Raw genomic sequence first — 11,594 nt, forward strand, 5'->3', positions numbered from 1 at the left:
CTAGGACGTAGAATTTGGGGGATAATAATTGTTAATTTAGTAGGTTGGTAAAACAGGTGGCTACACAACCAATTTTCTTTTTGCATTGGCATATAATAACAACGTGTGCAACGCTTATGATGACAACAAGAACTCCTTAAACGTTCAAAACACTTCCTTCGATATTCTGATATTTTCAGAACACTTTTATTTGGTCTTTTTCCAATAATATTACCGTTTATTTTTCAAAAAAATATCTTGCATCAGTAGCAAGCAATCAAGAGTGTCCCACATTTCATGCATATTTTAAGCAAATGTTACTTCTGACAATAACTATTCAACTCTCATATATGCATCATGGCCCCCTGCATTAGAAGCAGTTGCTTCGGATTTGTTTACGTAATCGGGTTGTTGGATGACGTCATAGTTCACGTCTTGGTTGATTTGTTGATGCAGGTGAGGTTTGGTTCCTATTCTTTGTGAGTTGACGTTTGGAACAGCTTGTGGAACGATGTATGTATCGTCTTGATCAACTCCCGTGTTTACTTTTATAAATATAATAAGTTTGATAATAACACAGTAAATAGTATTCACTTTATTTGCTTTTACACATCTAATACATGCAAATTGTTTATAAGATTAATGAAACATTTTGCATCATTTCGCTGGAGCCAGCAGACATAATTGCAAGTTTTACAAAGCAACAAAGTTTAGATTTGTTATTCAACATACTTACTGTGGGCGATGTTTCTTCCTTGTGAAATAAATGCTTCCGTCCTGCAGAAACAAAATGCATTTTTTTTAAAGTTTTTGTGGGTGGGCTCACAGTTACAAATCTTTTGTTTGTTTGTTTGTGTTTCATGCCAAACTATGACTTACTTTTGGTTCATCCGTGATATCAAATACAAAGCCATGCCGACAATCAGAAGGAGAAGGATCAGTTCTGGAACCACGGAGGCAATTATTAAGCTTGAAATGTTGTTGGATGGAATTTGTGAATTGGTCAGTGCTGTATGTGTGGCTGCATAGAAAGTTGTGTCAAACTCTTTGTGTTGTTTAAACAACTTATAAGGTAAAAATAACATCAGGTTAACCTGAAGACGAAGGCAAAATATTATTTGTTTTTGGACTTTCAGTAGCAGAGGAATTTACTTCGTGAGTATTTGTAGCTATTCTCGTGGTAGTTGATGTCGTAGACTTTTGAGTTGTTGTTGTTTTTATGCGGGTCGTGGTTGGCCTGGTGAATGTTGTTGTGCTCGGGGCTTGAATTAAAGGATAACACGTTACATCTGTTTTCTCACCGGCAATTTTCTCAAATTTATTTTGAGAGTAGTCAAAACTAGATAAAAAAAAGCTAACAGAAACTATACTGTACCAAGCTAACCAGTAAGGCTGTCGAACGATAACCGTATTGAAATTTACGAACAATACACTTTATTCAAAATAATTTTTAAAATACAGTAATAATTTACCTGCTGGTCTCCGTTGACAAATATATCCCGAAGTAACATTGCATTCCGTGCTTCTCCACTTGTATGTTGGATCAAGTGAAGTTAATGAACCCATTATCACACAATACTTTGTTCCTGATGTATCCGGTTCCCCTGTTGCCCACTGTCCATTGACAACATTTGCTCCATCCGTCCACTTGTAGTTGTTTGTTCCTGCAGCTCGTTTCGCTCCGATGTAGAACGAGTATGGTGGAGCTGTGAAAGGTAAATACATTTTTGATTATGTGTTCTACCGTAAACACCACTGTATTTTATTTACTTAATATGATGTTAACTTTTGCGGTTTTACTAGCTTGATGGACCTACATTGTTTCAAGATAAAAATGCGATTGGCATTGTCGTGGTAAATTGTTACAATCACCATAACAAAGCTATTCATCGTATGCATATACAGGCACAAAATATATTTTTGTTGGTGTCTAATGATATTTAAACATTACGCATAATTGCATGTAATGTCGACAGAAAATTTAAATTGGCTTAAAACCTCAACAACGCTACAAAATCTGCAACCACAAGATTAAACAGCGTTTCGCATAAAAGTGTTAAATAAAAGAGTTTTTTGTTGTTGTATATTTAAGCTTGCCAAGCGCAATAAGCACAAAAGGTGTAACTCTTCCGGTATGTAGGTTGCTTGACCTGTAAATGATCCAATCTTTCCCACAACAAAGTTAAATACATTTGTTGTTTCACAACTTGCGAGAAATGCATTGTGTGTATTGCATGATGTTTCAGCTTCTGTGTATGAATTAACTCGAGGTCCGATCAAATATTCCCTGTAGTCGTCCAACTTGTACCAAGTTTGTCCGAATACAACCGGTAGAAAAGTTACAAACAACAAAATAAGTAACGTCATTATCCTGTGAGTCTCTATCCTGAGTGAATTCAACCCTAAATTGTAGCTGTGCAAGAAAATATAATGCAAAGATTAGTTGATATTGAAGTACCACCAGCCTCAAATATATTGATATAATCAATCGCGTTTGAAAATTTTTGTTGTTGTTACACTGCAGTGCCTTTAGGTTCCTCGTCCGTCACTCACAACAACTGAAACTTTTTTCTTACCAGCCGCTAATCTTTAAGGGATTTTACGTCATAATAGAAATAATGATCTTTCTAGATTAAGTAAAGAGCAATTGCTTTATAATAAATGTTTCCCAAGAATGCAATGTTTAGATTGAGCCTCATTTTCTTCTGCGGCACACCTTCCATCGTATAGCTACGTATTACGTCACTTTGATTGCAGAGGTCTGTTCCAAGTCAGGTCTCACTAAGTTACGACCCACGAATGTAATTCATGAGAGCAGTCCATCCGACCACTCGACTTTGACAAAAATGTTTATTATTTTCACGAAAATGTTCAGCAAAAGTTACTCGCTGACTACCAGGATATCTTTTAAGGCTATTTACTCCAATGTTCTACAGTTCATTGTAAGGAAATAATACAATAGTTTCTGCAGGTACCCACACCGATTGTAAACTCCATCTGTATCTGGTTGTTAATTAGCCTTATTTTCAAATGCAGTTGAACAAAAGTAGCAGCAAGGACTAAATGTAATACCAATGTAATCAGCACTAGTTATACTGCAAACACATTCCTAACCACGGCAGTTATGAAACGCTTCATAAACACAACGCATTAAACCCGGAAAGAGTAGGTTGGAACTTAAAATAATATTCCAAGCTGGCTGCACAACGCAAACCATGTGTCAACATGTTACCTGAAGAGGTGGAAAATGCAGTAAACACTGTAACTTTTAAGCTTACTACAGAATTTTACAACGGCAGACTCGCATAAATACAAAAAATTAAGTTAACTGTAGAGTACAAAATATTTACTACCCTTTTCACATATTTGTGTATATGTGGGATTACCACGGGCTGAATTGTTTGGTTCGGTTTGGAGTGATTTTTCTGAGTTTGCAGGTTTGGAACATTTTGTCTGGATGTCTGTTTTTAATTTTAACGACTAAGGGGGCAATATGTTGTGTCGATTGTAGAGAACTCCACGCATATCACAGTTATAATGTCAAGAATCTTTGTTGGTAACGAAAGCCATCAACTAAGCAAATGGATCGCGGTGACCAAATGCCCACAACAGTGGCATGACTTTAGTACAGGGGACAAATTTATCCAAATTTATTTAATTTAATACTTGATTGTTACATTTGTTTGTAAAACGTACGCAAAAAATAAATGCAACGAAACTGGCTTTTCGGGGTAAAAAATAACGGACTATCCGAAATGTAATCGGGATTAAGGTCAAGTCCGAATTTAATCGAACTTGGTGGCTGAGGTTGAATCTTTTCGATCATGCATGAAGGATCGCAGTTTGTTTGTCGAGAGGTGTAGAAGGTGTTGCATCACCGCGAACCCAACATTAAACCTGTCCAGAAAGTCCCAATGAGACAACACGCTGCCTGCAGGTCCTGTCAGAACAAAATGAGACCAAAAGCCATGATCTGAGAGACCGAAAACTATGATCTAGGTGAGATCACTTTGTGGTCTGTTGGACCGAAAACCAAGATCTGTTTATTTGTGGAAACAGTCGCAAATATATAGGGATACATCAAAGACGAGAGAGAAACAAAGAGATAATTGCTGCGATTACGCGACAAAGGGGACTTAGAAGAAGTAGCGCAAGTTGAAAGACGTAACGCAAGCGAGATAACCAGCGATGGCGTCAGAAAAACGGGTGTAAATGTAAAAGAGTAGAAGAAATTTCAGAAGACCAAGTTAAAAAAAATGTTAAAGTGTTTCGAATCATGACAAGCCGAATTCCCTACATGCAGAACGAATCCTGAATACTTTTTTATTCTTGCACTTCACACGTGCATAACAACAATTACAAATGTTTGTTTTTCAACATGATGGTGGATCAAGGCACAATAACAGAGTTGATATTCGTGCTGCAGTGAGTAAATACCAATCTTAAGAACCGCGTGAGTTATAATGAGTTCGGGAAGCCGCACGGCTCCTACGTAACGAGGCCGCACGGCTCCTACGTTGATGACGACTTTGGCAGGGGGAACTTCTCATAAGGAAGTAGTTCGACGCAATGCAACGATGCAAGGCTTACGTGAATGTTGAATGAACGACACAAGTACAGCATGAAAACACAATGCCAACATTTCAAGACAAGTATAAGCAGTAGAGCCAATAATGTTCAACCCGGCTATTTAGCTGACAAGATCGTTGAAAGTCACATTATAGCAGCAATAATAGGTCTAAGACCTATTAGGTCGAAACAGTGACCCCGTCTGCAGCCCCTGTTTCAAGACAACTTTACTGTAAGTAGTTACATTTGGCATTAACTTTATTATTAAAGTCATGCTTTAATAAAAATCAACAAACATGTTTAAAACTTTGAAAGTATGCAGTGATAATTGTTCATCGTTTTGTGGAACTTTACTTGAAATCCATGTATTCTGAATTCCCATCAGTAGTTTTAATATTCACGTATTGAGGAGCTTGCGTGGTTTCGTAATGGTTGATTTCAGGATTGGGTTGATGTTGGTTGGATGGATGGTTCTGTCGTGCTGGTTGGTTATTGGTTTTTGGGATTGTTTGTGGTAAAATGTACGCATCGTCAGGTTGTCCGTTATCTGCAGTTGTTGAGACAAGATGTGGTTTATGGTGAAAACGCAAAATATAATTTCGTTGATGAGTTTATGAATCGAAATCATGTTGACCATGACGTGCCTTTTTTGTTTCGTGTATTTTTTGTTGCATTAGACGTGTGCAGTTACTTGGTTACCGGCTATCCGGATGGATAAAAACAAAAAGTAGTAATTTTACAGACTAACAGCATCGCAGACACGTTAAACAGACTAAACTTAATGTAACCCGCTTAACACAGAAATCGTTCGGTATGAACTGTATATGGTTGTTGTTACAGGATGACCAAGCACATCATATTGTACGGCTGGACTAGTTAATTGAGAAAACTGTGACTTTCAAATTCACCTGTATGCTTTTCATGCGTAATAACTAGCGGTTATATAAAATCCAAATTGAGCGTCAGAAAGCTTATCAGGAAGCAACCGTACAAGGTTTTACTCACCTGCCTCTGCTGCAACCGTGACTTCGTTGGGATTCACCAATCCAACATCCCTAAAAACAGTGTTTACCCTTCAGATAATAAACAAACAACAATTTCAAACTCGCCTTGCTTTTTCGTCTCTGCTCCATCGCACGATATCCAACCATGCAAATTAGGGCAATCACCGCAATGCAAGCCAACGTCCAACCCATCATAGCTGACAAGTTGGTTCTGTTGGAAGCTGTTTTGGTTGGAAAATAAAAACAGTGTATGGGTGTAATTGTAAGACTTTCATGTTTATGAAATGTTTAAATGGATGATTATTTTCTCAACACATATTGTTAAATACTTATTGTACTACTGCTTAAGACTGTTACAATTGTGTCTGTTGGTTTACCAGTCGTAGTAATCAGTACGGTTGTTTCCTTGGCCAGTTTGTTTGTCCCGCTGGATGAACTTGTGCTTAACACTGCAGTGCTCACCACCGTGGCTACCGCCGTTGCTGCAAAAACATTTCATTAGCGAGGTTTTTAATTTGAGTTTATAAATTCTTTAAAATTCGACCATTTAGTAAATAAAAATCCTATTATGAAAGTGCAGACAGAATTTAAATTTTTATGTTTTGATTTCATTGATCAATTTGTGTATATCACAAGAAAGGAATAAAATGAAGACCTGTTTTCTTTGCTGTGTTGATTGGATTATATATTTTTTTAGTAATCGGTCTCACAAAGCATTGCACTGCGATATATCTGGGCTAAGATGCCGAATTGTAGGCGAAATATATATCTCATAAACAACAGAAAGACATTTGACTTAGGTTTTCTCTTACAAAACTTGTAAAAAAATAGAAACCAAGTTTTTGTTCCCCATAAGACTGTCGGGAAATTCCCATACATATTTTGAGAGTTATATCTTGACAAACATGCAAACAGTGCGATTGTCCGGCTTAGTTGACGAGTCATTTGAATGAATTCCAAAATTTGTTTTTACTAAGAATTTGTTTTGATTTATCAATAATTCATCTCAAAAAGTATGCAGGCAAATACTTCCTAACTCATACGGTCACAAATATGTCTCGAAATATGTTATTGCCCTACAGGTGGTTGTTGTTGTGGGTATTGCTGCACTATTAGCTGTTGTTGTGGGTATTGCTGTACTGGTGATTGTGGTGGTGGAGGCAACAGTGGTGGTTTTGGTTGTCGTAGACGCCGTACCTGTTTAAACGCAACATTTTACCAACTTTCGAAAGCCGAACATTCATACAAAAAAATAAATATGAGGCTAAAGTAAAGGAATGCAATTGAAACCTTGTTGCCGACATTACAAACAAACACCTAACTTACAGCGGTATTTTGGGCAGAATTCCTTCACATATATATCTGAATGAGTATGAGTAAGTAACATCCATTGCTATACATTAAAACCGGTCAAATGAACTTGACGTTGAATTAAATTACCTAGTGGGTTTCTTTCACAAATATATCTCGATACACTCGAGCAAGAAAAATCTCTCCATCCGTATTTTGGATCGAGTTCATAAATCCATCCCATTATTACACAATCCTCATTTCCGCCAGCGTTGTTTGGTTCCTGCGACAGCCACTGTCCTCTGAAACCTTTTGATCCATCCGTCCACTGGAAGTTGTTTGTTCCCTGAACTCGTGTTGCTCCAATGTAGAACGAGTACGGAAAAGCTGAGTGGTAAACAACACAGGAATGTTTAAAGTTATTACAACCGGTTTAATATCATGTGCAACTTTCTTACATACGAAATAACCAACCTTAAATATTTTCGTATGTAGAAAGTTGCACTAGATAATAAATATTTATGGAATTAAATCGTTAAATATTTTACACAAAAGCACGTGAATTCTCAGTGTTTTGCGAATAATTCCTTGTATTGAGCGATGTTGCGTATAACATTTAATACGATATATTTTTCATTATGTATGCCGAACAAATGTTTCTGTGCTCGCATCGCACCACTGCACATGCCCCAAGTGGGTTATTACGTATGTCTCTCTTTGATTCGTTGGAAAAACTAACCGATCCAGGAATGCCATTGAACTTGTTTATCTTGATTGACCAACGTATAAAAATCAAATGATAAATTTTATTACCTTTTACATTCCCAATCTTTCCAACCAGGAATTTAAATATAGCTAAGGTTTTAGCATTGGCGAGATGTGCATTCTGTCTACTGCATGTTGTTTCAGCATCTGTGTATGAATTAACTCGAGGTCCGATCAGATATTCGTGGTAGTCATCATACTTGTACCAAGTTTGTCCAAAAACAACCGATAGAAAATTTCCAAGCAAGAGAACAAACAACTTCATAATCACTTGTGTTTTACTTCAGTGTGGGTTAATTTGCAAACATCTCAAATAACATAACCCGTTGCCTGCAACAAAACTGGAAATTTATGTTTGTGCTTGCTTGTGTGCCCAGTTTTGCAGGTTATTGCAAAATATTGAAAACAAGAAAGTGCACTTTTCTCTCGAAAGCGACATAATAAATCCTTCAATCATTTGGCGAAATTAATAAAATATTACTGTAAACGTTTCATCGACATCCTCCCTATTTCATCACAATAGAAATATTAAACAATCTTTGTCCTTAATGTTGCTAAAATCGGGACAACTCTCATACTGACTTGTAGGCAGTTCAGCATGAAACAACACTTTCAACATAATAGTAAACGCACTGAATGACGTCAACGGAAATAGTGAGTTTGTCATTAGATGGATATGATATACTATGTGATAAGGTTGGGTAGAGTATTTGCAGGAAATAGGTGGATTACGAATAAAACCTCGCTGCAACTTCATTCTGCGCAGTCGATACACACACGAGGTACTTGCTATAAACAGGACCAGTCTGGTTTGATGTAGAAATATATATTTCGTCCTATTGGCATTCTGTAATGTAAACACAACATTGAACAATATGTAAGATGTTGAAATGTCTGAAATCATAAATAATAGTTAGAATGTGAATGGAACAAATTTATATCTGTCACAACACCACAGTTACCCAGCTGGCGACTCAAGATCGGATACAAAACCATAACATGAATATTCTGCAGAAAAGAAAGCTTGTGTGTGACAAATAATTCCTGATACAAGCGACTGTCTTTGTTATCCACGTCACTGCTATAATGTCGTCAAAAACGAAGGATGGAAATCGTTGCAACGATGGGAATGGTGAGTGATTCCCGGACTCGCTTATCACGTCACTGCTACAGCAGAAGTGTTGTTAACGTATTTACGTATTGGGTGTTCTAGGTTGTACACTGATGAATTGGTCTGCTTGTGGAAGATGTACAAGAAATATATCAATGGTTGGTTTGTTATATTACTGCTTTGATTCGTCGCTTTTGCAATCGCAAAACCTTCCACTCAACATACGTCATCTTTTCCTTTTACGCTGGAGTATAACAACGGAGAGGGAAACGGTTGATGACTGAGTTCTCCACCAGCTATACAGTTGTAAACCACTCGCTCGATGTACCAGTAACTAACTTTTGTGAAAAACATTTTGATTTTTTTGAAGTTTTTCTTTGATCAATTCGTAAAATGTAAGAAATTCATCACAAAGGAACAAATAGAATGTTTTTCTAAATGCAAATAGACGTCATATATGTATTGATGAATATGCACACCATAAATTCCACAATATCATAAAACTGCCATCAGAAAAAGTTGTGCTTTATTTTCCTTTGTCTCCATGATTACAAATGTTTGGCTTGATTTAATGTAAAATTGTCCCACTTTAAAAGATAAACACCCCCTGCGATTTCTAGTTCCGCGCTTGTATCGGGTTGCTTTATGACGTCATATAGATCTTAACTTTACGAAAACCATACAGAACAGAACACAGATACAAAATATAAAAACGATCAATTTTTGAGCATAACGTGACTGTGCGCAGATGAATATAAGTTCCCGCAGCAGTCTGCTTCACTCTGCCCACCGGACCAAAACGATATTAAGAAGCAAGAAGAAAATAAAGAAAGTGATAAAATGTAATACTTTTATTCGGTCAGATCCCAATAAAATCACTGTTATTTATCAAAAACTGAATTCCTGTTCCAGTTGCAAGCAAGTTTACGACAATTTATGCAATTTTTAGCAAATGTTTTTTATCACAATAACTACTCAACTCTCATATATGCATTATGGCCCCCTGCATTAGAAGCAGTTGCTTCAGATTTGTTTACGTAATCGGGTTGCTGGATGACATCATAGTTTATTTCGTGGTTGATTTGATGTTGGTTATGAGGTTTGGTTCCTATTCTTTGCGGGTTGTCATTTGGAACAGTTTGTGGAACGATGTAAGTATCGTCTTGATCAACTCCCCTGTTTGCTTTTATTCATAATAAGATTTGATGATAATACAGTAAATAATATTTTACTTTTTATTTGCTTTTACACATACCTAATATTTGCAAATTATTGATCAAATTAACGAAACATTTATTTTTGCCTCATTTCGCTGGCACCGAAGGCAACGATATTCAAAACTGCGAGTTTTACAAAGCTACAGATTTAGGTTTGTTGCTCAACATATGTCGAACAATACTTTCGAACTTACTGGTGGCAATGTTTCTTCCTTGTATATTATTTTCTTCAGTCCTGCAGAAAGGAAATGTAAATTTTGGGCAAGTTACTGTGGAAGGGCTTACAGCTACAAATATTTTGTTTGTTAGTGTTTCATGCCAAACAACGACTTACATCTGGTTCATCCTTGAAATTAAATACAAGGTTATGCCGACAATCAGAAGGAGAAGGATCAGGTCTGGAACCACGGAGGCAATTATTAAGCTTGAAATGTTGTTGGATGGAATTTGTGAATTGGTACGTGCTGTACGCGTGACTGTATAGAAATTTGGGTCAAACTCTTTGTGTTGTTTAAAGCTGGATATAAGGAAACAATAACATCAGGTTTACTTACACAAAGACGAAGGCAAATTTTGGGTTGATTTTGAACTTTCAGTCGCTGAAGAAATTACTTCGTGAGTATTTGTAGCAATACTCGTGGTAGTTGATGTCGTAGACTTTTGAGTTGTTGTTGTTTTCATGAGGGTCGTGGTTGACATGGAGGACGTTGTTGTGCTCGGGCCTTGAATTAAAGGGTAACACGTTACATCTGTTTTCTCCTCGGCAATTTTGTCAAATTTATTTTGAGAGTAGTCAAAACTAGATGAAAAAAGCTAACAGAAACTAAACCGGATCAGTGAACCAAGCTAACCTGGAAGGCTGTCGATTGAGAACTGTATTGAGAGTTACGATCATAACTAGTCAAACCAATAGATTTTCTTTCTTGCAACACAGGATATATTTGCTTCTGTAAATTGTTGAAAAAGCAGTTGTTTTATATACACTTTATCCATTGCGATGGTAACCATACAGCAATAATTTACCTTCCGGCTTCCGTTCACAAATATATCCCGATGTTACATTGCATTCAGTACTTCTCCACTTGTATGTCGAATCAAGTGAAGTTAATGAACCCATTATCACACAATACTTGAATCCTGTTGCGATCGATTTCCCTGTTGCCCACTGTCCATTGACAACATTTGATGATATAAGATGTATCCACTTATAGATGCTTGTTCCTGCAGTTCGTTTCGCTCCGATGTAAAAAGAATTTGGTAGAGCTGTGAAGAGTAAATACGTTTGCAGAAAACACAACTGTATTTAATTAATCCGATGTTTACTATTGCGGTTTTACTAGCTTGATAGACCTACATTGTTTCAAGAAAATAATTGTATATATTGGCAATACCGTGGTAAATTGTCACATAATCATCATAACAAATAGTTATTCAGCGTATGCATATACAAGCCTAGAATAGGTTCATAAATCGATCCTGTTTTCGCTTTGGTGTCTAATTGTAATTAAAAATTATGCATAATTGCATGTAATATCGAAAATTTAAATTAGCTAAAAGAGTTTTTTCGTTGTGTATTTAAGCTTGCCAAGTGAAATAAGCAGAAAAAGTGTAACTCATTCGAAATGTAGGTTGCTTGACCTGTAACTGTTCCAATCTTTC

At 36.6% G+C, this 11,594-nt stretch overlaps 1 protein-coding gene across 2 annotated transcripts; it reads right to left on the reverse strand.

The window, feature by feature from the left end:
- Positions 1 to 270: 270 nt before the first annotated feature.
- LOC145909179 (uncharacterized) lies at positions 271 to 10,619 on the reverse strand. 2 transcript variants are annotated; one of them, XM_082996511.1, is made up of 5 exons: positions 1,452 to 1,647; positions 1,132 to 1,241; positions 859 to 1,000; positions 716 to 756; positions 271 to 524 (listed from the first exon to the last, which is right to left on the reverse strand). In XM_082996511.1, the coding sequence occupies exons 1-5, from the start codon at positions 1,493 to 1,495 to the stop codon at positions 313 to 315; spliced, it is 549 nt and encodes a 182-aa protein (XP_082852637.1). In that variant the 5' UTR covers positions 1,496 to 1,647; the 3' UTR covers positions 271 to 312. The 2 variants fall into 2 exon arrangements, with proteins under 2 accessions (XP_082852637.1, XP_082852644.1); XM_082996518.1 differs by lacking the exons at positions 1,132 to 1,241; positions 1,452 to 1,647 and adding an exon at positions 10,490 to 10,619.
- Positions 10,620 to 11,594: the final 975 nt, after the last annotated feature.

The sequence above is a fragment of the Ascidia mentula genome, chromosome 1 (assembly GCF_947561715.1).
Source record: "Ascidia mentula chromosome 1, kaAscMent1.1, whole genome shotgun sequence".
In the NCBI taxonomy this organism is placed as follows: Eukaryota; Metazoa; Chordata; class Ascidiacea; order Phlebobranchia; family Ascidiidae; genus Ascidia; species Ascidia mentula.

Bases quoted from the DNA above. Each gene is read 5' to 3' on its own strand.
- LOC145909179 (XM_082996511.1), bottom strand. From the start codon at position 1,495: ATGCAATGTTACTTCGGGATATATTTGTCAACGGAGACCAGCAG. The intron at 1,001-1,131 runs GTAAATTCCTCT...CTTTCTATGCAG, and splicing joins TAGCTACAAATACTCACGAA to CCACACATACAGCACTGACC. The intron at 525-715 runs GTAAGTATGTTG...TATTTATAAAAG, and splicing joins AGGAAGAAACATCGCCCACA to TAAACACGGGAGTTGATCAA.